At 38.3% G+C, this 27,715-nt stretch overlaps 1 protein-coding gene across 1 annotated transcript; it reads right to left on the bottom strand.

The window, feature by feature from the left end:
* Positions 1–489: 489 nt before the first annotated feature.
* NOL11 (nucleolar protein 11) lies at positions 490–26,907 on the bottom strand. Its single transcript, XM_083353964.1, has 18 exons — positions 26,767–26,907; positions 24,354–24,467; positions 23,343–23,399; positions 22,506–22,651; positions 22,186–22,243; positions 20,761–20,902; positions 19,564–19,761; positions 18,858–18,934; positions 15,148–15,271; positions 13,584–13,681; positions 9,256–9,321; positions 8,605–8,789; positions 6,212–6,337; positions 5,481–5,708; positions 3,537–3,615; positions 1,906–1,998; positions 861–968; positions 490–637 (listed from the first exon to the last, which is right to left on the bottom strand). The coding sequence occupies exons 1-18, from the start codon at positions 26,896–26,898 to the stop codon at positions 524–526; spliced, it is 2,145 nt and encodes a 714-aa protein (XP_083210090.1). The 5' UTR covers positions 26,899–26,907; the 3' UTR covers positions 490–523.
* Positions 26,908–27,715: the final 808 nt, after the last annotated feature.

Below are 27,715 nucleotides of genomic sequence, written 5' to 3'. Positions count from 1 at the left end.
CACACTCCATATTCATGAGTGTCTCAAGAAACTGCATCTTATCCTGGAGTTGCTTGCCAGCCCCATCATCCATGAAAACATGCATCTGATTTATGGAAGCACCAACTCTGCATTTCATATTTGCTCATAAATCCCTTTTTGGTTTGGGATCCAAAGCCCAGCACATTCCTGCTAGTTAATATCAATTTTAATAACTTTTCATTATACTGCTGTAGAATTGTGAAGCAGTTTTGTTGTGCTTGTTTATACGTTGCTCAAATTTACGCAATGGAAAACTATAAATGTAACTTGTAGAACATCATCCTAGAGATATATTTCCCCTATAACATCCTTTGGTATATTTAGTTTAAGAAAGGCCAAATTATATTTTATGTCTGCAGTCTTCAGATGATTAATATGACTTAACGAGGACAGGATAAATGTTCATCAGAGTGAGAAATGGACCATAAGTATTTCTCTGAAATAGAATAAAAGGCTCTTTACAACAGATTCATAATAATAATTTAATGAAGATGTGCGAATTTCAGGTAAGCTTTATAACTTCTATGGAATATAAGCCTTTGTCTTCTGGGTGATTTATTCTCTGTAAATGTTTCAGACTTCCTTCAATCTTGTTCAATTCTGAGTAAAAACGTACCTAAAAAGTAAAAGTAAACATTTAGCCAATAAGTAAACCTGCATTTTAATATATCATTTCTCTTGAGAACCACAGTAATAACTGACCACGTAGAATGCATAAAACAGCAGAGATTTATGTTTTTTGTAGGAGTTGAAAGATAGATCTGGTATCTCTATTGTCTACAATAACTACGATCAATTTCTGCTTGTAATTATAATTATTAAAATGGAGGAAAACTTACTTGGGCTCTAACAATCTTGTGTAACTTTGAAAGCAACCCTCTTATTTCTGGCAACATAACAACAACTGTAAAGTGAGCATCTAGTAGGAGGCACAACCAGTCCATAATCTGAAAATAAAGTCAAAATACACAAAACACACAAAATACACCTTAGTATTAGCCATTAAAATGCAAGACAGTCCAATATCTCTACAGAATTTTGTTGCATAACTACTTGCAGTTTACCCTTTTAATTTCAGTATTGATACTGAACATTCTGAAGAAGGCAGCATATTTAATTATTGCTTTTATTTTTATTTGTTTGCAATCATGGTAATTCTGGGAAGAATTTACCAAATCAGGTGTTTCCATAATTTTAATCCCAGGCAAGAGTGACCTTCATTCCTATCAGTGTGAATACATTTCTAGCACAATTTCTAATGCCCTTTTCCCCATGAAATATAGAAACATTACAGGCTTCCCAGCAATGCAATCTCACTCATAATCACAGCTATCTGATCAGTTGATTGCCACACATTTAACTAGAAATATGTTGCTATGCATTAATTTTTAATACAGGGAGTACAATTTGGGCTACTAAAATCTAGTTCAAAGGGACATCACATTAGGGGATGTTCCCAGCATATATTGCAAAGCAAATAAAGGCATTATAGGAGTAGAAGCTCTAATGCAATCGCAACATTTATCAATGTGCTCATATTGTTTACGGGATGCCACTTGTGATCTATAAGCAAGATTAGATTTTCTGTATTAATGGTCTCTTCACTTTTTCACCTAACAATATATTGAAACCAAATTTAGCCATTCTGTATTAGATTCATTAGAACAAACAGGCCTAAATTGAATTTACCTGTCTTGAATTTAGGAATAGGTGGCAAACAAATCCAATTAATCATTTTGTTATACGTATAGTCTATTATCCCAGTGACAGCTAGAAGAATTATCTCATTTTTTCAGAGGCACTAAATCTGAATATGCTCTAAAGATTTATTTGGGCATATTTAAGAATAACTTGATAACTTTTCATAGGAAATTTTTTCTATACCTGTTGTATGGTCAGAGGAAATACTCCAGGGAAGTGTGTGGAAGACTCTTTACTACATTGCACATATACGTACTGAAGATACTGGAGGAATAACTAAAGAGAAAACAATAAAATCAGATGTTGCTGAATTCAACGGTTACGTGCAAAGAATCCTTCAGTCCTTTTAAAAAGAATGACTTGTGTTTTATTTTGTGGTGTAACTGAGACACTCCATATATCAACAAGCAAAAATAACTATTTTCCAAACAAAGACCCTAACAGCAGAGCTCCCCAATCTTTCTGGCTTTGCAGACCAGCCGGGTTGTGAGGGAGAGGGGATGGTTCCACATGAACGGTGGGCAAGTGCACGTGCACACACTTGCCTGCTGCTCGCACAAGTGGGGATGCACTTCCATGGCCCAGTTCCAAAGGGCTCAAGGCCCAGTAGTGGGCTGCAGCCTGGGGGTTAGGGACCCCTGCCCTACAATAAAACCTCCTTTTCGGGATGCAGTGAACTGAATTTCAGTCTGGACTCTCCCCCCAGATAAAATCTGATAAATACAAAGAAGTCTAGATGGGGGTTAAATTTGTGTTAATTTTATGATGTTCATGTTGATTACACAAATATTATTTGTGCATCATTTATATCGACACAATTGCAGGGATCTCTTCTGCTAGAAGAGCATACAGACAGTTCTTGATTTACAATAGTTCATTTAGTGACAATGACACTGAAAAAATTGACACGGCTATTTTTCACACCTAGAACCTTTGCAGCATTCCCATGGCCATGTGATCAAAATTCAGAAACTTGGCAATTGACTCATATTTATGATGGTTGGTGTTTCCTGAGGTCATGTTATCACCCTTTATGACCATTTGACAGAGCCAGTGGGAAAGCCAGATTCACTTAACAACCATGTTACTAACTTAACTGCGATGATTCACTTAACAAGTATGGCAAGAAATTACAACTGTAAAATGGGGCAAAATTCACTTAACAAGTATCTGACTTACAGACAGAAATTTTAGGCACAATTATGGTTGTAAGTCAAGGACTACCTGTATACATAGTGCAGGGCTGAATTGGGAGTTCTTGGTGATCTTCAAGCTTGATGGTTTTCTTGCAGACAATGCATCTGATGATGTTACTTAATCTGATCATGAAACATGTGCATGAAAGTCACCAAGCTTGGATTCATCTAAAATTTTATTTATTTACCAATTTATCTCATTTATATTCCTGTCCATCTCACTAAAAGCAATTCTAGGCAGTGCACAAAAAATCTTTGTAACAGCAGTAAAGGGGAAGCTTTATTACAAATATAACTCCCTATTCAAAGTATAAAATTTACCATTACAGGAAGAGATGAATAACTGCTTAACGGAGACTGCCAAATGGAGATACAGAGAGCTAGAGTCTTCAAAATATAATGCAAAATATAGGATTTCAACCACAACCTAATAGCTCATAACAGAAAGTATATACATGATGACTTTTATAAGTTATTTATAAGTAAGATTTATAAATATAGGCTTCTGTATCAACATTAAACTATCAGATATAAAAGCGACAACTTCAGTGAAGTCATAAGCAAATATAAAATTAATTTGACAGTTACTGAATTCTGAAGGAACAAATCAATACTTACTATGACTTCCCTTGCAGACAGGTCTTTCAAATGAGGTAAAAGAAATGTTTCACTGTAAGCTGAACAAATAATTGTATTTCTGCATAAGGTAGAGATACCGGAGTCAAGGATCTACTTCGATGCAGATTTGTATCTTATTTTATTCCCTTTTTTTGTGAAAGCAGTACTTTTAAAACTAAAGCCTTTTTAAAAAATTAACAAGCAAAGCAGTCTTTGTTCATCAGACAAAGAACTGAATGATCCAAACTACAGAACAAGAATCAAAACCTGGGGACTTTGCAAATTAAAGCTGCTGGTCCTAGAAACAATTATATCAAGTCTTTCATTCTCCCAGAAAGAGGGGAAAAATTGACTAGGATTTTACCTATATGGATTAGAAAGAGTTAACTGTGATTGTTCATGTCAATACTTCTATGCATACATCATGAACGCCAACATCAACTTTTCAGTGAAGATTTAGCAGAACCAAGTAGCAGTATTGCTACTTCTTGGTTCAAGAGAAAAGAATTCCTTTCTGTAGGCAGTTTAAGGTAGAGAGATAAAGTTGGGGCTGAGGATCATGAGTTAAAAGTAAACATATATTGACCGGTGGATCCTCAAAAAAGAAATGCAACTAAGGAATGCAAAGACCTGTTTGGTCTTTATCTTTGCAATCAGATATTGTAGCAGTGCAGCAGAGAACAGTACATGTAATCCTTTACTTTTCAGAGGAATTATAAGATTTACTTCTCTCTGTATCCATTTGATTTTAGGGCAATGATGGGATATTTGTGGCTCTACAGGTAACTTCCAAAATATATCTGTTCTGTACCAGCCTGCTACCGGCCCTGCAGAAAAGGCAGGGACAACCCCTTTACAAACGGCAAGAGGCTGGAATTAAGCCTGCCAAATTTATTAACATAACACAGCAAAACAAGACACCAACCATGAAACAGGAGCTATGAAACAGGAACTAATCAAGCGGTTGCCTTCAGCAAACCAGCCCTCCCACACATTCCCCTTTTATACAGTTCAGGGCGTGGCTTCTCTCTGCCTCCTTCCGAGGTGCCCCATTGCCTTCCTCTGTTTACTCCTGATTGACTGCCTCCTGCGTCAGGCGTCCTTGAACAGGGCCAGCTGTGGGTCATCTTCATCCACGCTGTCAGGCTCACACAGCTGGGTCTTCGTCGTGACCAGGTGAGAGGGGCCTGGCTGAGGGCTCTCATCAGCAAGATCTTCAACCCCCTCGACCCAACTGCCGAACCCACAGGCTGACCCTGAATCACAACAATATCATTCCTGAGTAGCCACATTGCCTAAGGTGCAGCTCAAGCAAAATTGTTAATATTCTAGTGTACTGTGCTAGCAAAAAGTTTAATCTTGTGGTATTTTGTTGAAAAATAGCCTCACAACGAGGTTAGCAATTAAGACATTTAGTAAACTAATCTCATACACAACTTTGTTTCAGTTGCATGTGTATTTTGGAACAATACTGGTAAAAGCTGTTAGGGATATGATAAACAATCTAAAAACAATCCATATCAAAGTCTACTCTCACATACTATTTAACCAATTACTTTGATTAAAAACAATCTACATTGACCAGTGTTTCAATATTTTATTCAGACATTTAAAAAACAACAACCATACCTTAATATATGTTTTAGACATAACTACTCCAACAAATGTTGTTTTTATGCAGTAGTTTCCCAAGTATATATACTTTTATGTAAATTTTGGAGATGAGACTGAAATAAGTTGCTACAATCTGTTCACTGCTTTTTGGTGTATTACTACATTTTGCTTCCAATTAATGCATTTTTTTATTCTATACCATAATCAATTGAGAGGCCAAATATTACTTCTGAAGGTTATCATTTTCAATTCAGATTATACTGAATAGGGAGAACACTAACGATAGTTTCTTTTTCATCAGTCACATCAATAATATATTCCAAAGGATACAGCAATGATGCTTTCTGTGGCCCAACTGGACATATTTCACTTAGGTCTATTTCTTGGGATTTCTGCATTGTCTGCGTATCACAGCTATCTTCTTCTATGAGTTCAAAAGTACAGCCATTCTGTACAATTTTAGATAGTTCATTCACTTTGTTGTTTTCAACAGTATGAACATGATCTGATGCAAAATCTGAATTTATATTCATCGTTTCAAGGTGGTCATCACCAATGCTACAAAGAAACAAAATGTCCACAGACACTCATTTAAAACTACTCTTCAAGTTGAAACAATAATAAATCTAAGACAGATTGTTTGCTGTTAAAATAGAAGAACATAGGGAAAATTTGCTTTTGGCAGGCAAAGTTGATAGCGATAATAGTACACCAGGGATGGTGAAAGCCATTATAAGGTTAATTGCTTGAAGATTAATTTTTCCAAATCCGAATCAATTAAAAGGAAAAAAAGAATACAAAATCTGAATTTATAAAAGGGAAATTTTTAGGTTCATGCAGTATTAAGTAAGCTTGTAAAATGAAAAGTTTTGCAAAGAAAAAGATGATTTATAGTAGCTGTCATTTCTTCAGGTTGTCCTTATGGTGATCTAAGACTAGTGCCATCTTTTCAGCCTTTTTATAAACAGAAATTAAACTGGAAAAAAAGCCCACTATTTCAAAACAAACTTTTGCCAGTACTATTAATAAATTTAAATACAAACAGAAGTATGTATATTTACCTCAGAAAAATCTTCAGGCAAGTACAAATAACTGCTTCAGGGATATCAGGAAATTGCTGCAGACAGAGCTGCAATAGATGTATATCTGTTTTCTCCACTGCAATTGCTATCAATTCTGGACACATGCTGGAAGATAAGATACTGAAGTTCTCAATATATTTAACATTATTATGATTGGTTGCACAGTCAGCCACGTTTAGATTGGATTTGGCATTTGTGTCTACCCATTGACTCCCTATTATTACTATTATTTTATCCTGCCCTTGTTTATATATAAACTCAAGGGGACATACATATCTAATACTGCTACTTCCTATTTCCTCACAACAGTAAGTCTGTGAGGTAGGTTGGGTTGAGAGATGGCGACTGGTCCAAAAGTTACCCAGCTGGCTAAGGAGGAGGCCTAGAACTCAGTCTCTTGATTTTTAAGCCAGCACCTTAACCACTACACCAAACTAGCACTCTAATGTATTAACAATTGTATTTTTCTGTGTATATTTCCATACACCTTTTGAAAAACTTTCTGGTATAGTAAAGGTAAAGGTTCCCCCGCACATGCGTGCTAGTCGTTTCCCACTCTAGGGGCCGGTGCTCATCTCCGTTTCAAAGCCGAAGAGCCAGCGCTTGTCCGAGGACGTCTCCGTGGTCATGTGGCCGGCATGACTAGATGGCACGGAACGCTGTTACCTTCCCACCGTAGTGGTCCCTATTTTTCTATTTGCATTTTTACGTGCTTTCGAACTGCTAGGTTGGCAGAAGCTGGGACGAGTAACAGGCACTCACTCTGTTACACGGCACTCGGGATTCAACCCGCCAAACTGCCGACCTTCTGATCGACAAGCTCAGCGTCCTAACCCACTGAGCCACCCTGTCCCTTCCTGGTATAGAAAGTACCCAATTCTCGGGAGCTACCGTATTTTCCGGCGTATAAGACGACTGGGCGTATAAGATGACCCCCTACATTTCCTGTAAAATAATAGGGTTTGGGCTATACTCACCGTATAAGACTACCCCTCTTCCAACGCACACCAAATAAAAATTAAAAAACATCAGATTTGATTTTAATATGGTAATTTTAATTCAAATTCTTATGACATGCAGGTGCTTAGTAGGAAAACTGTCACTTATAAACATAAGGCTGTTTGTCATCAAACATGTAAACATAAAACAGTGCAAGTGGATTAAACTAATAATAATAATAATAATAATAATAATAATAATAATAATAATAATAAGAAGAAGAAGTAGTTGGAGGGGACCTTGGAGGTCATCTAGTCCAACCCCCTGCTAAGGCAGGAAACCCTATACCATTTCTGACAAATAGCTGTCCAGTCTCTTCTTAAAAACTTCCAGTGTTGGAGCATTCACCACTTCTGGAGGCAGGTTGTTCCACTGGTTAATTGTTCTAACTGTCAGGAAGTTTCTCCTTAGTTCTAGGTTGCTTCTCTCCTTGACTAGTTTCCATCCATTGCTTCTTGTCCTGCTTTCAGGTGCTTTGGAGAATAGCTTGGCTCCCTCTGCTTTGTGGCAGCCCCTGAGATATTGGATCACTGCTATCATGTCACCCCTCACCCTTCTCTTCGTTAAACTACACATACCCAATTCCAGCAACCGTTCCCTATTTTCCTAATTCACTTTTTCACTTTTCCTAATTCACTCTAAAGCTTTCCCTGCGCAGAGCCTTAAATAACACCAGTTGCCTGCAATTAGTGCAGGTTCACATCCCACCAGGCTCAAGGTTGACTCAGCTTTCCATCCTTCCAAGGTAGGTAAAATGAGGACCCAGATTGTTGGGGGCAATAAGCTGACTTTGTAATAATGCTGCTTGGGGGGGTGAAAGCCCTAATAAACAGGCATATACACAGAATGAAGGTTATTGCTAAGCACATTGATTTGTGCTTTAAATTGTAAGCCACCCTGAGTCTTCGGAGAAGGGCAGGATATAAATGGGATTAAAAAAAAAAGACCAAATGGGAGATCCGCTCCAGGTTTTCCAGCCAGCCTGCCCAGTTCCTGAGTCAAATGTGTCCTTAGAGCTAAGCCGCTGCTCTGGCTGTTGCCTTCCCCACCTGCCTTTCAAGTTGGGATATACTACAGCTGCTCTTCAACTTTAGAAGGAAAGACGCCCAGACCCCAGCCTGTAAAAAATCACAGACTGCAGCTTCTTCTCCAGTTGGTCCCGCTTTCCCTGCGCAGACTAAATGGGAGATCCGCTCCAGGTTTTCCAGCCAGCCCTATCCCTAAATTTTCAGCACCCGGCGTATAAGACGACCCCTGACTTTTGAAAAGATTTTCATGGGTTAAAAAGTAGTCTTATACGCCGGAAAATACGGTATTGTTAAATGTTAAATGTGAAGCAGGCTGTTTGTTAGAAAAGATTACATATTTATTACCTATAAGAGAGGCCTTGTGTTTGAATCAGTTGTACCAAGCAACTGCGAGGATAGAATGAAGATTCTGTTTTCCATCTGTTCACAAGAGCAGATACTATATATCCAACTGATGCTTGAAAGACTGTCCCTGGAGTGCTAGACAAAAATGCCAGTAGTTTTTCTTCTACAGTATTCTGAGAAGCTCCCTAAAAAAGAGAATATTTTACTTATTGGTTCCAACTTAATTATTTTCTTCTTTGCTAATTAAAATTATTAACTACTGGACTAGTTGCCCAACATGGTTATTGTAAGAGTTTGGTCCATTAATTCTTCATGAGACCAACTCAGTAAAGAGAAACATTTTTAGATACTTGTGAAACATTTTATCTCTGGCTCTGTTTCTGTAGTTTACAGAGCAATTTTTTTTTAAGAATCACACTGGCTAGAAGATTTGTTAATTACACTTAAAAATGCTAATTAATATAACTATGATAACTTCATCTCTAATTTGCTTTGCTGATACTTAAAGGAGAATTACAAATTAACTACTCATTTAGCTACATATTTCACTTTGTTAAGAGTCATGCTTAAAGACGCATTTATATATAGAGAAAATGCCACTCCAGATTACCTTGTCACCCTCTGCTTTCAATAGGGAGTGTTCATAATTACCTTAATAATGTTAAGAAGCTGTTCTACTGTCAGGGTCCCATCTTGAGCATTCTTTCTTGATCTCAACTGCAATATTTGACAAAGAAATTAAGATTCTCTGAGACAAGTAGATAACATTCCTCCAAAACTAGTAAGCAAAGATTATGTCTTCAATGAGATCTCACATTCTAACAGGAACCCCTGATTCATTTATTATGAAGGTACCATCTGAGTAAATGTTAAGAAAGACATTATCAGATGAAAAGGATCATGTGTCCCAGGTATTTTTAACACGTATGTCAGCAGTGATTTTATCCTCTACAAATGTAACAAATACATTTAAAAGTGTATTTTCTGTACCACAAAAACCCACACTCCAGAATGGATCCAAAACAGAAGAAATATACCATCACTGGCCCTCATTAGATTATGCCAAAATTGCTAATAGAACGGGGTGTGGCTAGGATGCCTCTATTTCATCAAACCAAAATTAGGCCCTGAGAGGTGCGGAGCAAGTCATGCACGAGTTGAGGAAGGGAGGTGCTGGGGTGTGGTGCAAATGCAGGAAGGCCAGGGAAAGAAGGTGCAGGTGCATGAGAAAGCAGAGGGGCCTGGAAAGGAGTGTGTGTGTGTGTGTGTGTGTGTGTGTGTGTGTGTGTGTGAATGAAGGGGGAAGGAGGGTGCTTTGGGTGTAAGTGAGCAAAGACAGGCTGGGTAGGGGAAGATTTACCCAAGTGACTTACAACCTCACCCACAGGTTTCCCCGATGACTTTGCCAGCGGGAAACTGGCAGGAAAGGTTGCAAATGGCAATTTCGTGATCACAGGACACTGAAACCATTCTTAAATGTGAGCTGTTTGGCAGTTAAGTAATTGTGGAGGTCCTGCAATGGCCAGAACTTTAAGGACCAATCATAAACCCCTATGTTAGCATTGCCATAATTCTGAACAGTTGCTGAACAAGTGATCATCTCTCGAGGACTACCTGTATGAGTTTTAGTGCTGCCTTAGGAATAAAGCTATCTGGGTGACTTAGTCACTCTCTCTCAGCCCTAGGGAAATGGCCATAGCAAACCATTTCCAAACATCATGCTAAGAAAAACAATGTACTTGTCAAGGCACTGCCAAGAGCAGGGGTCTTCAAACTTGGCCCTTTTATGACTTGTGGACTTCAACTTCCAGAATTCCTCAGCCAGGCACACCTGGCTGAGGAATTCTGGGAGTTGAAGTCCACAAGTCATAAAAGGGCCAAGTTTGAAGACCCCTGGCCAAGAGTATAAAATGAGTCAAAATCACAAAAGAAAAAAACATCCCTCCCCTCCCAACTTCCCAGTTAGGATTAGACTAGTGAATGTTGCTTACTGGTTTGTTTGGGGAGGTGAGTGGTGGATATTATGTATTATTATACTATAAATATTTATAATCAATCAATTAATCAATCAATCACCAACATCTCCCTATCCCAGGTCCTTGGGAAGGACTTGATAGGTGGATTAAAAATACCAGGTTCAGTGTGAACATCTGGCTGACTGCGATGAACCAAATAATATTATAAATATTATAGAAATAGAATAACTGTGGCAAAAGAAAGCAATAGTAATAGGCCCCTTGGATGCAATCCCAAAAATAACTGGAGGACCATTTGAACAACATCGGCACTGGCAAATTCACCATCCATCAAATGCAAAAGGCAACTTTATTTGGAACAGCTTACATCCTGCGCCGATATATCTGTAACACTACGAAACATCCACATCTGCTTATCCCAGGTCCTTGGGGAGGACTCAACGGGCAGACAAAAATGCCAAATCTAGTTTGATCATCTGGCTGACTGTATGATGATGAAGCATATTCAAATTATATTATATTATGAACCTTACATGAATACCTCAACTCAGTTAATACATTTTACGTTTTGAAAAAAGAAATGGTGTTCTGAGAATCAAGGCTAAAAAGCCTGGGTTAGCAGCCACAGCACGAGGGCTAGATCTGATGGCAACTGCTTGAGAGGTGCATTTAGAACAGACATGTCAAACTCGTGATGTCACGTGACGTCACACAACGTATCGGGACGGTTTTGCCATTACCGGCAATGGGGTGACACATCCGGCAATGGGGTAACACATCCGACATATCTGGCCCACGGGCCGTCACTTTGACACCCCTGATTTAAAAAGAGTAGCTTTTCCACTTGTTCAAAGATGATCCAGCTACTTTTTTTTCTACTGAGGGGAGCCACCTAGTGATCCCACCTGGAACTGCCATGTTCTGATGGGTTCCAAAATGACACTTTTTACTGGCATTAAAGAAGGGGAAAAGAAACTTCCCTCAAGGAAGGCTTTTCGTAAAAAATGTGCTGGGGACACTTCTAAAGTTGGGTGACTTTAATACTCCTTTTAACACAAACATGTTGGCTGCATGAATTTTTCTCAGCAGCTTCTGAAATAGTTTTTTTCCCCCCACTGTCAGAATCATATGATGAATGAAATTGAAAAAAGGCAAGAAAGGGCTCAAGAAAGAAGAACCAAGAGCCTCATCACCTAACAACAATAATAAAATGGTGCATTAGAATATCTGCAAGAAATAACATTTGCTTGCAAGCGAGAACTGGTGGGACCACAAAATAGAGAAAGTAATAGAAAATGAAGAAGCTAAAGTGCTCTGAGACCTTAGAATTCAAACAGACAGTCACCTGCTGCATAATACCCCAGACTTAACAATTGTCGGTAAGAAAGACAAAAAAGTCTAGATAGTGGAAGTGACAATACTTTGAGACAATAGAAGAGAAGAAAAAGAACTGGAGAAAATCACAAAATACAAAGATGTGCAAACAGAAGTAGAATGACTATGGCAAAATAAAATGAAAATAATACTTATAGTCAGGGCTTTTTTTCTCATAGAACGCTCAGAACGGAGTTCCGGCACCTTTTTTGGATGGAACCTTGTAGGGTAGGCAAGGCAGGTTGTATGACATGTGTGAGTTCCGGCACCTTTTTCTTTTACAAAAAAAGCACTGCTTATAGCAGTAGGGGCCTTGGGTGCAATCCCAAACATCTGGAGAACCATTTAGGTTCTTAACACCATCAAGGCAACATCTGCCTATTCCAGATCCTTGGGGAGGACACAATAGGTGAATAAAAGTACCAGCTCCAATCTAAATAGCTAGCTGATTGTGCAACCAACCATAATGATGTCACACAATCCTTAGTTTACCTGGTAGTTGTCACATGCCTGTCCTATAATACAACCACACACATAACACACACTCATGCTCTAGCTTGGAAATAAATAGCCTCAGAAACAATGCTATGCGATACAATTCACTGATTAATTGCATTCTATTTTCTACTGTATACATCTTTAAAATGTTGAAATACATGTTAATATTTATTTATTTATTTATTTTTATTATAAGGCAAACGATATACACATGGACAAATTTTTGAACTTTTAAAATGCCAGTATACTCAACATACGTAAGATAAGATCAAGGGCACATTCCTGGAGAAAGAATTTGCATTTAGGTAAGAGAAAGAGAGTGCTCTGCTCTCATTAGTTTTGTATCTCAGATTACCAGAAGGGAGAAAAACCAACTGAAGATTTTCTTCTCTTCTGTCCCAAGCTAGTTCTCCATAATCAACATCCAAGCAAGTTAGCCATGCCTGAACACTCATCTTCCTTGATACTGATTAAAACACACAGATGGGAATATGCTAGCTCACGTTAATTCCATTAACATTTATGCTTTCCTGTCCATCCACAAGGTGACACACTGGCCTATTGGAGAAAACACAACCACATCATCCACCACTGTTGACCCAAATCTGAACAATTAAAAAAAAACAGCTGAGACATTTTTAGGGCTAAGCAGATGGCTACTAAGTGCATGGATTCCACTATGCAGTGTCAACTACAATCCAGTGATCAATAAAATAGTATTAAAGTAGTAGTATAAAATATTTTGGCTTGAAAATATATAGAGTTAAGAATATGCACATTATACCAAGGACTGGAAGTTAATTATTAGGCTTAGCCTGCATGGAAATCAGTAAGATTTGATTGGTCATAATTTTTCACATCAAGTTTAGGGACCATAGATGATTAATTTTGTTTCAAGTCATCTGAAGTAAAACCTTTCAGAAATAATTGAAGAAAAGCAATTTCATAATTGTCATATTACTTTATTATTCAACAATTTAGAGGCCACACAACTTCATGAGACTCTTGCTATTACTACGCACAATCAAAAGATTAACATAATCTATACCACACTGAATATGTTTTATATAAGAAATTATATTACATATATAGGAAAGGAAATTAAAAATAATCACATCAAAATGAACATACCGGCCTCTTAGACTCATCTTTAGCAGGCTTATCAGGTTGGGCATAGATCATGTCATCTTCCTGAAGCCTATTCCAATCAACAGGCATAGATTTCATTTCTGGAAAAGTATAATTTTATTTTAAAGGATGCAAAATATTTCTTGTTATCCCCCCCACACACACATTTGTTCATCTTCTGACTCAAAAACGTACAAGAAAATGTACATTTTGATCGTATGTTCCAAAAGATTTTTATTTAGGATCCTGTGACAATAACATTTCTGTCATCCAGTTCTCAGAGCCCTCATTTTGTCATTCGGAGAATATCCAACTAGATATATTCTTTCACTTTACAGATTATTAGAGCTATAGAAGATTACCTGGTTATTTAACAGGATTATTTCCCCTGATTTCTTAATAGAAATAATACTGCAGTGTTAAAAGAGAAATATAAGCAGCAAGAAATAGACCTTGGTCCCAATCCTAAAAACTAAACGTGCAATTTTCTTCAGGCTTTTGTATGACCTTTAAAAAAAGATGTGGGTGCACCTCTTCTGAAACATTTTTAAAGCATGGCCAGTCCTATTTTTTTTTTATGCCAGCCTCCCACAGCTTCCAAGTCCTGCATGAACTTCATTTTCATAATTGGCCTGTTCTCTTCTTCCACAGGGCAAATTTCTCCTCTCTTTTAAGTTGTAAGCTGATCGGTAACTCCCTTCCTTATCATTTAAAGAACCATAAAAACACAGATGAACTTCAATCATTAAGAAACCTTTTTATTGGGGCCTTTTAAAAACAATTCACAACTTTCAATTCATGGACTACCGTAATAAACATTACAGTTGGTTACCCTTAAGAAATAAGCAGGAAGAGAATTAATTGTCACCAGCTTTATTAATTGCATTCTTAGAACTTGGAGGAAATCGTTACAGCTTTTGTACTAAAAAGCCTAAGAACTATGCCTTCTATTTTTTTTTCCTTTTTATAATCCTGTAATCCCTTTTAGCGGGGTGGAGTCGGAGAGACTGAATGGCGCTGAGCAGTTACTGGCCAAATGCCCTTCCTGATGCCTACACGGAGTTTGCAGCAGGTATTTTTTTTCTCTTTGCATCCTGATAAAGTAACATTTGTGCGCTGCCTAGGATTGAACTCTCAACCTTCTGAATGGGAGGTGAACATCTTCACTTCTAGGCCACCGCACCGCTCAACTATGACTTCTAATAATAAACAAAGCATAATATAAAGCCTCTGGTTTAAACGGTTAACATGTAATTTTTCCAAAAGCACTTTTACTATTTTATATATAGAATGATGCTGATTCTGTAAACCGCTTAGAGCAGAGGTCCCCAACCTTTTGGGCATCAGGGACTGGTTATGTGGAGAGAGGTTTTTCTATGGGCCAGAGGGTGCGTGGTTCTGTGTGCTGCCTGTATCTTGCAGATGGGGCTTTGTTTGTTTGTCTGGACCGGTTGCTGGCATGCCGCGACCCAAGACTGGTCCACGGACCGGGGGTTGGGGACCCCTGGCTTAGAGGGTGCTGAATGTAAGTGCTATTGCTATTGCTATAATTGAAAAACATTCCTACCAGAAATGTATGTATCCTTGCTTTTTCCAACTGCAGCAGCCAAAGACGATGTTTCGCACTGGTATAGGATTACTTCTAATTCTCTGCCATGTATTATGAATAGCTTGTCATCATAAGCCCAACACTGAAATAAACAAATACATATACATATACAATTAGTGAACATATACGCTTCCAACTTTTATCTTTATTATCATTCAGATGGTGCCTTTGGGTTGGAAAGGCTAATTGATGATTAATTTTTCAGAAGAAATTAAATAACAAGATGTGACCTCCTTTATATTTTATACACTAGATAAGAAACCCATCTAGTCCTGGTGTTTTGCCACTTGCCATTTTTAACATTTTCTGTTTAATCGCTACTGTGTTTAGAGCAAATAAAAATGATTTTTGTATATCATCTAAATGCAGTAAGTTAATCTTATTTAAAAAGGCTTCTATTCAGAAAAGATTTATGTTGGAGCTACGTTTGTTTGTTTAGCGTATGGCATATCATACATGGATGGAGCTATGTTAGCCAGGAGAGAGGGAAATTTATCTGTAACTCAAACCTCTTCATTATTACCTGGCCTCTTATTACAGTAGAAGTATCTTACTTTATTGAAACTGGGATTCCTAAGGCTTTAATCGTTACCTGTCCTGGTGATAGGATCCTGGATATACAGTATCAATAAAAGGCTTAGGGGGGAGATGCCCATTATCAAAGGTGCATGTCTTTTTTTGTTCCAGACCCGAATGGAGCTTTTTTGGGGACATATTACTTATATTATACGATTTCTAAAAGAAGAAAAAAATGGCTCATGGCTCTGTCTGTAGCTGTGTCCATTGCCTTGCTGAATATTCAAATCATGAAGGTATGTCCCAAATAATTTGCCTTCAAAATAATGTAATTTTGAAAATGGAACTATCCATTTTCCTTGTATGTGAGGCTTAGATATGCTCCTTCTATTAATTTTTAATTTTTTAGTATTGAACACAAATGTTTTCCTTTTTGAGGCCAGATTTCATTCTTCCAGCAATCTGTAGATATGTCAGCCGTAATACATTCCAGCCTTTGCTGAGTAATTTTTGCTGTATCTTTAATTTATTCATGAGGTCTGAGTGGACCATTTTTGGATATGCAATTACACTTTTCTTACTATAATTATCTCCAACATAAAAACCATTTAGGTAAGAGGCTAATGGTGATATTTTTAGACTTACTATTTTCCTCATAGAGTTGCATGCTTTTATCAAGATTTGTCTTATAATAGTTTTTTATCCTGTTTTGGGTTGGGAGATTGCCAGCAAGGCTGGATGGAGGGGTCAAGCAGGGACCCAGTTTGGAATCCTTGCAAAGTCGCAAGTGGCATAAGTTTGATCTCCCACAAGATCCATGAAGCCTTATCTGGTCCTTCCCAGGGGAAGGCAAGCAATCTGGGGAGATTCCTGTAACTTAGGCAGAGAGCAATAAACTGCTTATTATAGCTGTTTATGGGTGGCTCTGGTTGCTTGTACCTGACATTAGCGTCCCTGGACCAGAAACATCTATGGAACCCATTAGTTAGACCAGCTCCTTCCAGTACTGGTGTTCTGCTGTTCTGGGATTTTATTCCACAAAACCTTTTGACTAATATTATGTAGTAGTTGTTCTTACCACTTTCCAAAATATCTGTAGATACTAATAAAATAGTGTTCATTATAACTTATCCACAAATCCTTAATTTTGAAATGTAATACATTCATCATCTGTGTAGATTTCTGATAAATTCTATTCATTTGACTTAAAAACATTCATCTTCTACTGCCTTCGTGGTGCCCCATTTTATGGTTAACAATCATAAAACTGCCATTTTTTGAAAAAAAGATTGCCAACATTCTGAGGCAAAATATTTTATTTGCAATTACACAGCAAATTAGAATTAAATAAATAGGTTTTTGACATTCCAATTAAACCCCAAAATTACTGGACCAAATAAGTACAATAGACTTTTTGTTAATTGATGCATAATATTCTAAATATCAATAAACTGTACAGGTAGACTTCGACTTATGGACTGTTTGTTTAATGATGTTTCAAAGTTAGAATGGTCTTAGAAAAAATGATTTATAACCTGTCCTCAAAGGTACTACTGTTGCACCACCCCTGCAGCCATGTGATTGCTATTCAGGCACTAGGTATGTGGCTCGTGTTCACAATTGGTTGCAGCATTCTCCAGTCATGTGATTATCATATGTGACATTCCCAGAAGGTTTCTGATAAGCAATATCAATTGGGAAAGCTGGAATAGCTTAATGATGATGTGATTCGCTTAATGACATCATGATTCACTTAACGATCAAAGTGTTTTACAAACATGGTAAAAATGGTTATAAAATGGGGTCATCACGTGATTTGTTTAGTGATTCACTTAGTGAATCACTTAGAATACCAGTCCCAATTGTGGTTATAAGTCGAGGACTACCTAAGTGCAGTTGTATCAAATTCGGCAATCTCTTAATGCTAAGGTGGCCTTCTATTTTCTGACAACTTGTCGTATCACTTGTAAACCTGCAACAATACTTCAGTTGCCTTCTAGAACAAAATTCTTCCAGCCAAATTTATTCAAAGCTTTTCTTACTTTTTGTGTAAATCCTGATTGAGTCTCGTCTGATATACATGTAGAGGCCAATGTTATTTATACTTTTATTCCTTTAATTAAAATAAGTCCTATTTTTTTGAATATTTTTCTACTGCAAAATCTGTATTGGTTTTAAATAAAATGGCTACCCTTTTTGACTTGTTAGTTCCTCCCACCAAAAATATTTTTTTCAAAATCTTATCTGATATATGATTCCTGTAACATGACTGCTGAGATCCCTTCTCCATCTTAACTCCCAACACACATAGAACATATTTAAGCGCATTGTTAAGCGCCAGCTCCTTGCTTTTCAGTTCACATTATCCTTATATTATTTTTAATTAATTTTGTTAATGTTTTCCTCCACCATGTTTTTCTTCAATGCCAGTGTGTCTTAGTCATCACTGATTTACCCAAGTCTTTAATTCTTTGTCTGTTCAAGGAATTACCCTTCATAGACATCCTTTTATTGCTTATTTTGCCAATTAGTTGGATATTAGTCAAAGAAAACCAGCAAAAATAATCTGAAAAGCTGGGTTGGGAGAAGAGCAATTGGCTCAACACTCTACCTTCTCTGATGTCTGGTCTAACCCATGTCTAATTCCACTTTACAAAATAATGAAATTCACTGCTTTATTTCATTACAAAACAATTATATTCACGTGGCATACACAACCTTTATCAAGCTGTATTTGATTTTGAACAGAATGGTAGCACTCTCTAAAAAAAAAGATGAAGCCAAAGCAAAGTGAAAGCTGATTGAATTTAACTTTTAATTGTTACTGAATTAAGTATATTTAATGTGCTAATTCCCCATGTATTAGACTATTTCCTCCATCAATCAAATTAAAAATTATACGATGTTTTGCACTGGAGATAAATTCTCTGTGTTTAATCACACTTGATGTTCTGTTCTGTTCTATTCTCTCTTAGCAAGGTAGGAAAAAGGATCACCTAGGATTGAGCTTCCCTCATATCATAGCTTAATATGTTCATTGACAAAAGAGAAACATTTTAAAACACGGACATTTCTTCTTAGATAAGCATGGGTTTCTATTATGACAAAATTGTCATAGATATGTTAAAATCAAGTAACTGTTCTCAGCTTACTTGTCCTGTTGTTCCTTGTGGCAAATCTTTTGATGCTTCCAGAGTCTGAAACTTAATATTCCATATTGAAAAGCAGTCTACCAAGAGGAAACACAAAATTCATCAAACAGTGAGCGATTTACATATGCAGTTCTCATTTATAAAATGTCACTTGGAAACTAATTAAAAGTATGCTGGCAAATATACTGGACCCCCACAGTAGTTACCACATCAGATCATTTTTGTTGAATGCTATTAATAATCAAGTGTCGCATTTCAATAGGGTAGGGCTGGACAATTAATTTCTCAAGGGGCCACATGAGAAATTGGGACTGTTGTGGAAGGCGGATATCCTGCCCCCACAACCACAGATGCTGCACCATCATCCCTGCTGCTGCTGACACTATGCTTCTGCCTGCTGCTGTGGGATGGATTGGGACTGCCCACAGGCCACATTTGGCCTGTGGGCTGTAAAACGCCCAGGTCTGCATTGGAAAGAATAATGTTTTCTGGAATCAGCGTCTCATTTTCTACCACTTTGTGGAATCTTTCCTGACTTCCCTCGCTGCTGATTATCAGTAAGTTCCAATCAAGTTCCATTATTTTTTAATTCTACATATCATGGTCCTTATTGTTAATGCTTTTCCAAATGTTTCTTGGATGTTTTCCTTTTGTTTTGATCAACTGTTAATCTAAGTTATTTCAATTGAATTGTTCAATTGTTTACCTCTGACATTACTTTCTGAGGAATCCAGGCATCCTGTTACAGCAATATGATCTTTATCAAGAATCACAATTGAGGTTCCTTTAAGAATACCTCCACTCACACTGAGTTTGAGCAGAAACGACATTGGTAAAATCTGTGTATCTTCTGTTTTATTCTCTTGTAGTGGTATCAGGATCTTATACACACAGCCACTGGAATCTGTATACAAAATTCAAGTCACATCTTCATTTACAATAATAAACATGAAAACTAGTTAATACAGATCTATGAACTTCATCCACTGGTATAGTCATCCCTTTCTTCACTATGGGAGATCTACAGTACATAGTGCATGTATACACACACACACCCAAGCCTTAGCTAAGGAACTAATCAAAGAATTAAAAATAATGTCACTTGCCAAAAGCTGAAGCAAATTTCCCTGCCATGTTTGTCTATGGTAAAATGACTAGTAACTATCAACCCTGGAATAATATAGCTGGCCAAGCATTTACATAAAATTCTCCCATACAGCCTAAAACAGCCTTAAATATTCAATATCTAAAGGAGCAAATAAATAAAAATAAATACCATTCTCTTATAATATTGATCCACATCATGCACTATGATGTGCTTTAATTCAGGGGTCCCCAACCCCCGAACCATGGACCAGCCGCGGTATGCCAGCAATCAGTCTGCACAAACAAAGAAAGCCCCATCCACAGAATGCAGGCAGCACACAAAACCACACACACACCCTCCGGTCCACGGAAAAACCTCTCTCCACATAACTGGTCCCCGGTGCCAAAAGGTTGGGGACCTCTGCTTTAATTCATTCTTGCTGGTGGGAGTTTTGCTGGTGTAATTTGTAAGCCACAGTTTATTGGAATTTTGCTAGTGTAATTTGTAAGCCATAGTTTGTTTAATGTTATGTGCAAACCAGGCCATTATGACTTCTCCAAAATACTAAGACTACTAAAACAATGTTTAGCATCATATGTAATTCTAATTAGGGTCCAGAACTAAATGCATTTTATATGTTTATGCTTATATGACTATAATAGAAAATAAGACTATTTGTAAACTCCTGACTAATGAGCAGGACACATATTTACAAAGCACTCTCTCAGGGTTTTTTTGGTATCTAAAGTAACACTGTCATGAAACTGGGGCTCCGTTTTAAAATTAAACATAATTAGAAAATACAGTTACACTTACATAAGCAAAAGAGTGTGATAACCGTGTTTTTCAAATATGCCGCAAAGCTCAGTGCAGTAGATGACCCAACTCCTTGTCCAAATTTAAACTTCTGAAGGATGTATGGATTGCAATGCTGCACATATATGAAGTAATTCCCATCCTGAAAATAAAGGCGTTTTAAATATATCTAGCTCATGAAAATATCACCAAAGCAAGCTAATAATAGTTTACATCTCATACCCAAGGGAACTGAAGCGCCAATTAAGTAACAAACGATAATACAATATGAAACGCATGCCAATATAGTCATTGTGAAAAAAGCAGTGTCAAAGGAAGGCAGTCTAAATAATGTATGGGTAGTCCTTGACTTTGACTATAATTAGCACTGGAACTTCCACTGCTAAGCAAAGTAGTTGTTAAATAAGACTTGCCTGCTCCTATAACCTTTTTTGCCACTGTTGTTAAGGGAATCACCATGATAATTAAGCAATCATGCGACTGTTAAGCAAATCTGGATTAACCACCATCGACTTTGCTTGTTGGAAGCCAGCTGGGAAGGTCACAAATAATGTTCCTGTGACTACAGATACAGTGCAATGGTTGTTTAATGTGTACAACGTTCAACAGGTTGTAATTCACATCTTTCAGCAGCATCATAATTTTGAATGGTTGCTACACAAAAGGACACAAGTCAAGGACTATCTGCAGAGTTTCTTATCTTTGGATCTGTAAGAACCAGGAAGATGAACCAAACAGAAAAACTATCTTCTTCCACCCAAGGCAAGGCCTGGTTCATAAATATGGTATTTTAGCAGAAGAATTTCTAAAAAATTAAATTTGGCCAATTACTGAAATTAAAATAGCTTTTCTACATTTGAACACTGCTTCATTATATTGTTTAAAAAACACCCTATTAATTATCTAGTGCGGGAATATTTTTACAGAAGTCAGTTGATCAGATCCATAACACTGACATCTGGACTTTTTAAAAAATAAAGAGAAACACTTGATTTTTATAGATCATCTGAACATTTGATCAAATCTTTAGTCCTCATAAAACTGCCATGAGTCATCTGACTGCAGAAGATATAAATGCAGTAAAAATAAAGAAATAAAGCAAAGTTCTCAAATACGTCTCTGGTGTTTAAAGTGATAATACTATTCAGCCTTCAGAAAGTCAATATCTGTCGATACTGAAAAATAGAGCTGAACATTTTTATACCAATGTCCCAGGACTGGGAACTCTGTCACAACACTTATTGTACTGATATAAATAAAAGATACATCAACAATAAAACAATACAAAGATGCATCAATAATACGTCAAGAATGGTATATATATATATATATAACTATTATCTTACTAGAAGCAACAACTTAGCCGCATACATAAAATATCTATCATTTGGCTACTTTACAACTATCTTAAGATTTAATACTCACCTCCTCAGTAATGAATAAAAGAACATTCCTTTTAACTCCAATTAAAGCATCACTCCATCTAAAAATAAAATACATGGTTATTGCTACAGGGAAAAAAATGCAATCAAATATAACACTGGACTTTACTGCAGCTACCAAGCACTGTGTTGTGGATTGGGGTCAAGACAAGGTGATATCCTGAGGATGTAGCAGAAAGAAGAGGGCATCTTCTATGATTGGGTTCAAGTGAGAAAAGAATCTCAATTCCTTCATTTGATGAAATATCAGGATCACTATTAAATTTTGAATTACAAAGTTACTACAGGGAGCGTGGCACTCACCTAATCATTTCTTTGGAAATAACATTTTCGATTTCTTGTTTTGGATCTGCTAGCAAAGCATCCAAACTCTTAACAGCTCCACCCTTGAACAGGACTAAGGGTTCGGTGTGTGGTAATGAATGTATCCGATATACATCTGATGACAGCTGCAAGATAAGTTTAAAAAATGAAATGAGACTATACATACACATACATAAGGCAACAAATGAAAGGGCTCCTTGTGAAAATAAAAATTTATTCTAATGATATTTTTTTTGTTCATCCAGCTTTAAAAATCTCATGCTCCTAGTCAGCAGGGGAATAAGCTTCATTCCAATTCTAGATAAGTGAACTTGCACAAGATTCATGTCACTTGCTTTTCATTCACTTTTCCAAAATGGGAATATTTTCTTGTTCCAACAAAACAAATCTGATTATGATTTTAAAGAAAGAATCTTCGCTGCCAATAGGATTCTACTCAGTTGAGCTGATCTACTTTTTTATTTCTGGAGATAATCTTGTCTTTTGGTCCCTGTTTTGACGAAGGAAATCCCACTGTGATGTGTAAAAGATAAGAGTACAGTCTGATTATTGTTATGGACCAACATAGGGAGGGGGAGGAAAAAGAAAAAAATGATATTTTTACTAATTCCTGATATCTCTGCAATTCTCTACACAATCCTGCATAATTTTCTGAGCAGCCTTTCAATTCTCCACTGCGGTTTTGAACTGAAGGAAAAATATAATTAAATAATCATTGCAAGCAAAAATCTCCATCTTCCTTCAATAGAAGTCTTTGCTGAATTTAGTGTTTAGCTGCATGAGATAATTACTTTAAAATATATTATCAGTACTTACTGTCGCTTTAAAAACTTTATCCAAGTCGGTATCATCTTCTTTCCAGATCTGTAAAACCTTTTAAAATTCACACAATTACCATTTTAGAAAGATCACAAAGAAGTGTTTGCTAACTATACCTTTTGAAGCTTGGAGAAAATAAATTACTTTGAGATACATTTAATATTTATTAATCTTAAAATATTTGATTTTAACGGCACACAAAAGTACTTGGCTGAAGTACTGAAATATATCTGCATATATTCTGGTACAAGTAAAGGAGTCCCTGTGGATTTTACTCTGCTAGTCGTTGCCGACTATAGAGGGCAGTGCTCATCTCTGTTTCAAGGCCATTGAGCCAGCACTGCCTGAAGACATTTCTAGGGTCATGTGGCCAGAATGATGTCACAGAGTGTTGTTATCTTCCCACCAAAGTGGTACTTATTTATTTATCTACTCGCATTTGCATGCTTTCAAACTGCTAGGTCAGCAGGAGATGGGATGAGGCCGGGAGCTCACCCCAACGTGTAGTGTTTGGGTTTCAAACATGGGCTGCTGGTTTTCCAGTCGACAAGTCCAGTGTTGTTAACCGCCAAGTTACCACGCCGCCTATATACTCTGGAGCAGCATCAAATACATACATCAAATAAATGTATGAAAGACAGGCAAAGAAATAAGGATGCAGTCTTGCTTTTCCTTCTTGTACTGACTTCCTGGGCAAGAGAACTCATTCCTACAAACATTTTGTTTCTCATCTAAGATTTCACCTTCATTTTACTAAGGAATAAAAGATTTAACTTAATGGAATAGACAACATTTCCGTAGCATGCAATGTCACAACTTATTTGTTTACATAGGCATTTCCCTTTCCCTTTTTTCCTTCCCTGGAAAGGGAAAGTACCAAAAAATGAAAACAAACTTTAAATAAATAAATCCTTTTATTAACTTCTGAGAAGATTCAATAAAACATTGTTAAGAAAAACATTGAGAAAATTGGTACACATCCATAATCATTTGGATTAGAAATCATACCTTGTCATCATGAACAAGAATGAATTCTTCTGTTTCAGAGTTCCATACAGCTGGACATGAAATTGTTTGCCCTTGTTTGACTGACCAGCAACCCAGTGGTTTCTGATCAGATACCTTGGAAAAAAGAAAGTTCCAAATAAAATGGGTTGCTCAGTAATTCCGGAAATCAGAATAAAATATCACATGAATCTGAGTTCAAGTACATGATTTGAATCCACTAGAAAAAAATTAATATCTTTTTAAGCATTCTTAAACATGAAATATTATCCAATTGATTAATTTTTAAATCATAAGAATAGTAAGATATATTATTAGAACAACTAACCAGTGGAACAACCTGCCTCCAGAAGCGGTGAATGCTCCAACACTGGAAGTTTTTAAGAAGAGACTGGACAGCCATTTGTCTGAAATGGTATAGGGTTTCCTGCCTGAGCAGGGGGTTGGACTAGATGACCTCCAAGGTCCCTTCCAAATGATTAATAATAATAATAATAATAATAATAATAATAATTTGGACCTGAGTGTTTAAAATGGGTATTTCAAAATTATTCCACAATTCAGATACATAACTAATACTTTCATTTTACTTTTTAATTCCTTATACAATTTGTTTTCCATTTAAGAGCTCTATCTCTTAAGGCAGTGGCCCCAACCTTTTGAACATCAGGGACCGGTTCTGTGGAGAGAATTTTCGGCGGACTAGAGTGGGTGTGCTTTCATGTGCTGCCTGCATCCTGCAGACGGGGCTTCACTTCTTTGCATGGCCCGGTTTCTGGCATACTGCGGACTGGTGCCAGCCCATGGACCGGGGGTTGGGGTCGTTTTATGACCTGTGGACTTCAACTCCCAGAATTCCTCATGCTGGCTGAGGAATTCTGGGAGTTGAAGTCCACAAGTCATAAAAGGGCCAAGTTTGAAGACCCCTGGGTTAGTACATGTTCAGTTGCATACGTTGCCAACTTTAGCTTGCATGAATGTAGGCAAAGTAAGTCCCAAAATGTTAACCACTATCTAAAATTATTTGAATTATATTTGAGCATAATTGGTCTTCTTTACATTACAGTCTGCACCTATGTATTTTATTTTATGCATTTCAATACATTTTTCTGACAAGGGGCACTACTCTTTAAAAAGATCCATTGCATGAATCTCTGGTCTAATTGAAGAAAACAATGTTTCAAGAACCAGACTGAAGATTAAAGAAAGCAAAGGCCATACAGGTACTCCTCAACTGACAACCACAACCGAGGCCAAAATTCCCACTGCTAAGCAAGACAATTAAGTGAGTTTTGTCCCATTTTACAGTTGCTCTTGTCACAACTGTTAAGTGAATCATGGCAGTTGTTAAGTTAGTTAAGTAACACGGTGAATCTGGCTTCCCCACTGACTTTGCTTGTCAGAAGGTCGCAAAAAGTGATGACCTTGGGACACTGCAACCAGTCATAAATACACACCAGGTGCCAAGTGTCCACATTTTGATCACTTGACCACGGGGAAACTGCAAAGCCTTATATATAATACTGCTCAAAAACAAGGCTAAAATGTCTTTCCAAACTTTTAACAATTGGAACAAATGGCACGCATGTATGTGTGCTCGCATAAAGCAGACATGTCAAACACAAGGCCCGGGTGCCGGATGCGGCCTGCGAAGTGGTTTCATGCGTCCCGTGAAGCCATCCTGGAAACAGTGAGGGAACGGCCCCCACTGCTTTGGCCCTGGCCCAGAGACCCTCAGATCTGTCTCACTCCTGCCCAGGCCCCCATAGGCACCCTTGATGCGAACGATGTAGAGTTGGCCACGCCCATCCAGTAGACCATATGCACTCTAGCCACGCCCACCCAGCAGGCCATGCCCACTCTGGCCACGCCCACCCGGCCCCCTGAGGGCAACCGCAATGCTGATGTAGCCCTCAATGAAATTGAGTTTGACACCCCTGGCATAAAGGATAGTTTCCCCCCCCCCCGCCTCAAACTGGCGCCTTTCACAAGGCCAGGACTTCGGTGCCCAGAATTCCCAGCCCAACAGAAGTGGGTGCAAGTTGTCATTTCACAGGCTAGGGAGCCTGCTAAAAGCAGAGAGAAATGTCATCTGCGTGTCGAGGTGATAAGTACAGATTCAAAAGGGTCACAACACGAAACCCTCGGCGCCCCTAAAGGATCCCATTATTAGGACGAGCATGCGCACTAAGAGCCCGGGCTCCCTTACCCGAGTTAAGAGGGGCGCACATGCCGCATTCGGGATGCCAAAAGACACCGAAAATTCATTCTTAGTTGCCGCCGCCGCCTGCGGAATCGGGCGGATTTTCGCGCCCCGCTTGCCCTTCAGCAGCACCGCGCGACCACGTCCCTCCCTCGCAGAGCCCCGGGACAGCGGGCATCGACCCTCTCGCTAGCGCCCTTGCTCTGCCTTTACCTTATACAGCGTCACCGTCCGACCTCGATCCGTGAGCAGCACCCGGTCAGCGGCCGGCTCCAGCCCCAGCGGCGCCTGAGGGGGAGTCCCGGACAAGGTGCACAACGTGAACCTCTCCCGGAAAGCCGCCATTTTACAAAGCCCGCGAGAAGCTGCATTGTCAAGCCTCGCGAGAGGGAAGATCGCAATGCGCCTGCGCTAGAATTCCACCCACCCCCACCCCCTTACCCCCCCCAACCCACCGTAGTCCGCAGGCGCAGTTGCCTTCAACCTGCAGCGCTCCCTGTTGGAAAGCAAAAGCAAAAGCGTAGAGTACTTGGGCCAGCCAGAGAGCAGGGGTCGGCAACCTCGGCTCTTTTATGACTCGTGGACTTCAACTCCCAGAATTCCTGAGCCAGCTATGCTGGCTCAGGAATTCTGGGAATTGAAGTCCACGAGTCATAAAAGAGCCGAGGTTGCCGACCCCTGGGCCAGAGAGTACTATGGAGCTTTAACGTTGGGATGAAGGAAAGCGCCTGGGATTGCCTTACTCGTTTTGGAGAGACGTTTTGACCTACTTATTCCTATAACCCGGCTTTGTAAATTTCCCTGAAAGACATATAGGTTGGTTTTACACAACTGCAAACCAGCCACTGATCTTTGGGTGGTGTACAAACCTTGGTGGAGCAGTGGGCTAATGCCTCCTTAAGTAACACCAGCTGCCTGCAATTAGTGCAGGTTCGCATCCCACCAGGCTCAAGGTTGACTCAGCCTTCCATCCTTCCGAGGTAGGTAAAATGAGGACCCAGATTGTGGGGGGCAATAAGCTGACTTTGTAATAATGCCACTTGGGGGGAGGGGGCGAAACCCCTAATAAGCAGGCATATACATAGAATGAAGGCTATTAAGCACATTGGTTTGTGTAAGCCGCCCTGAGTCTTCGGAGAAGGGCGGGATATAAATGGGATTA

This window comes from Vipera ursinii (assembly GCF_947247035.1).
Source record: "Vipera ursinii genome assembly, chromosome: 2".
NCBI classification, from domain to species: domain Eukaryota; kingdom Metazoa; phylum Chordata; class Lepidosauria; order Squamata; family Viperidae; genus Vipera; species Vipera ursinii.
This window is presented reverse-complemented; position numbering and strand designations above follow the sequence as displayed.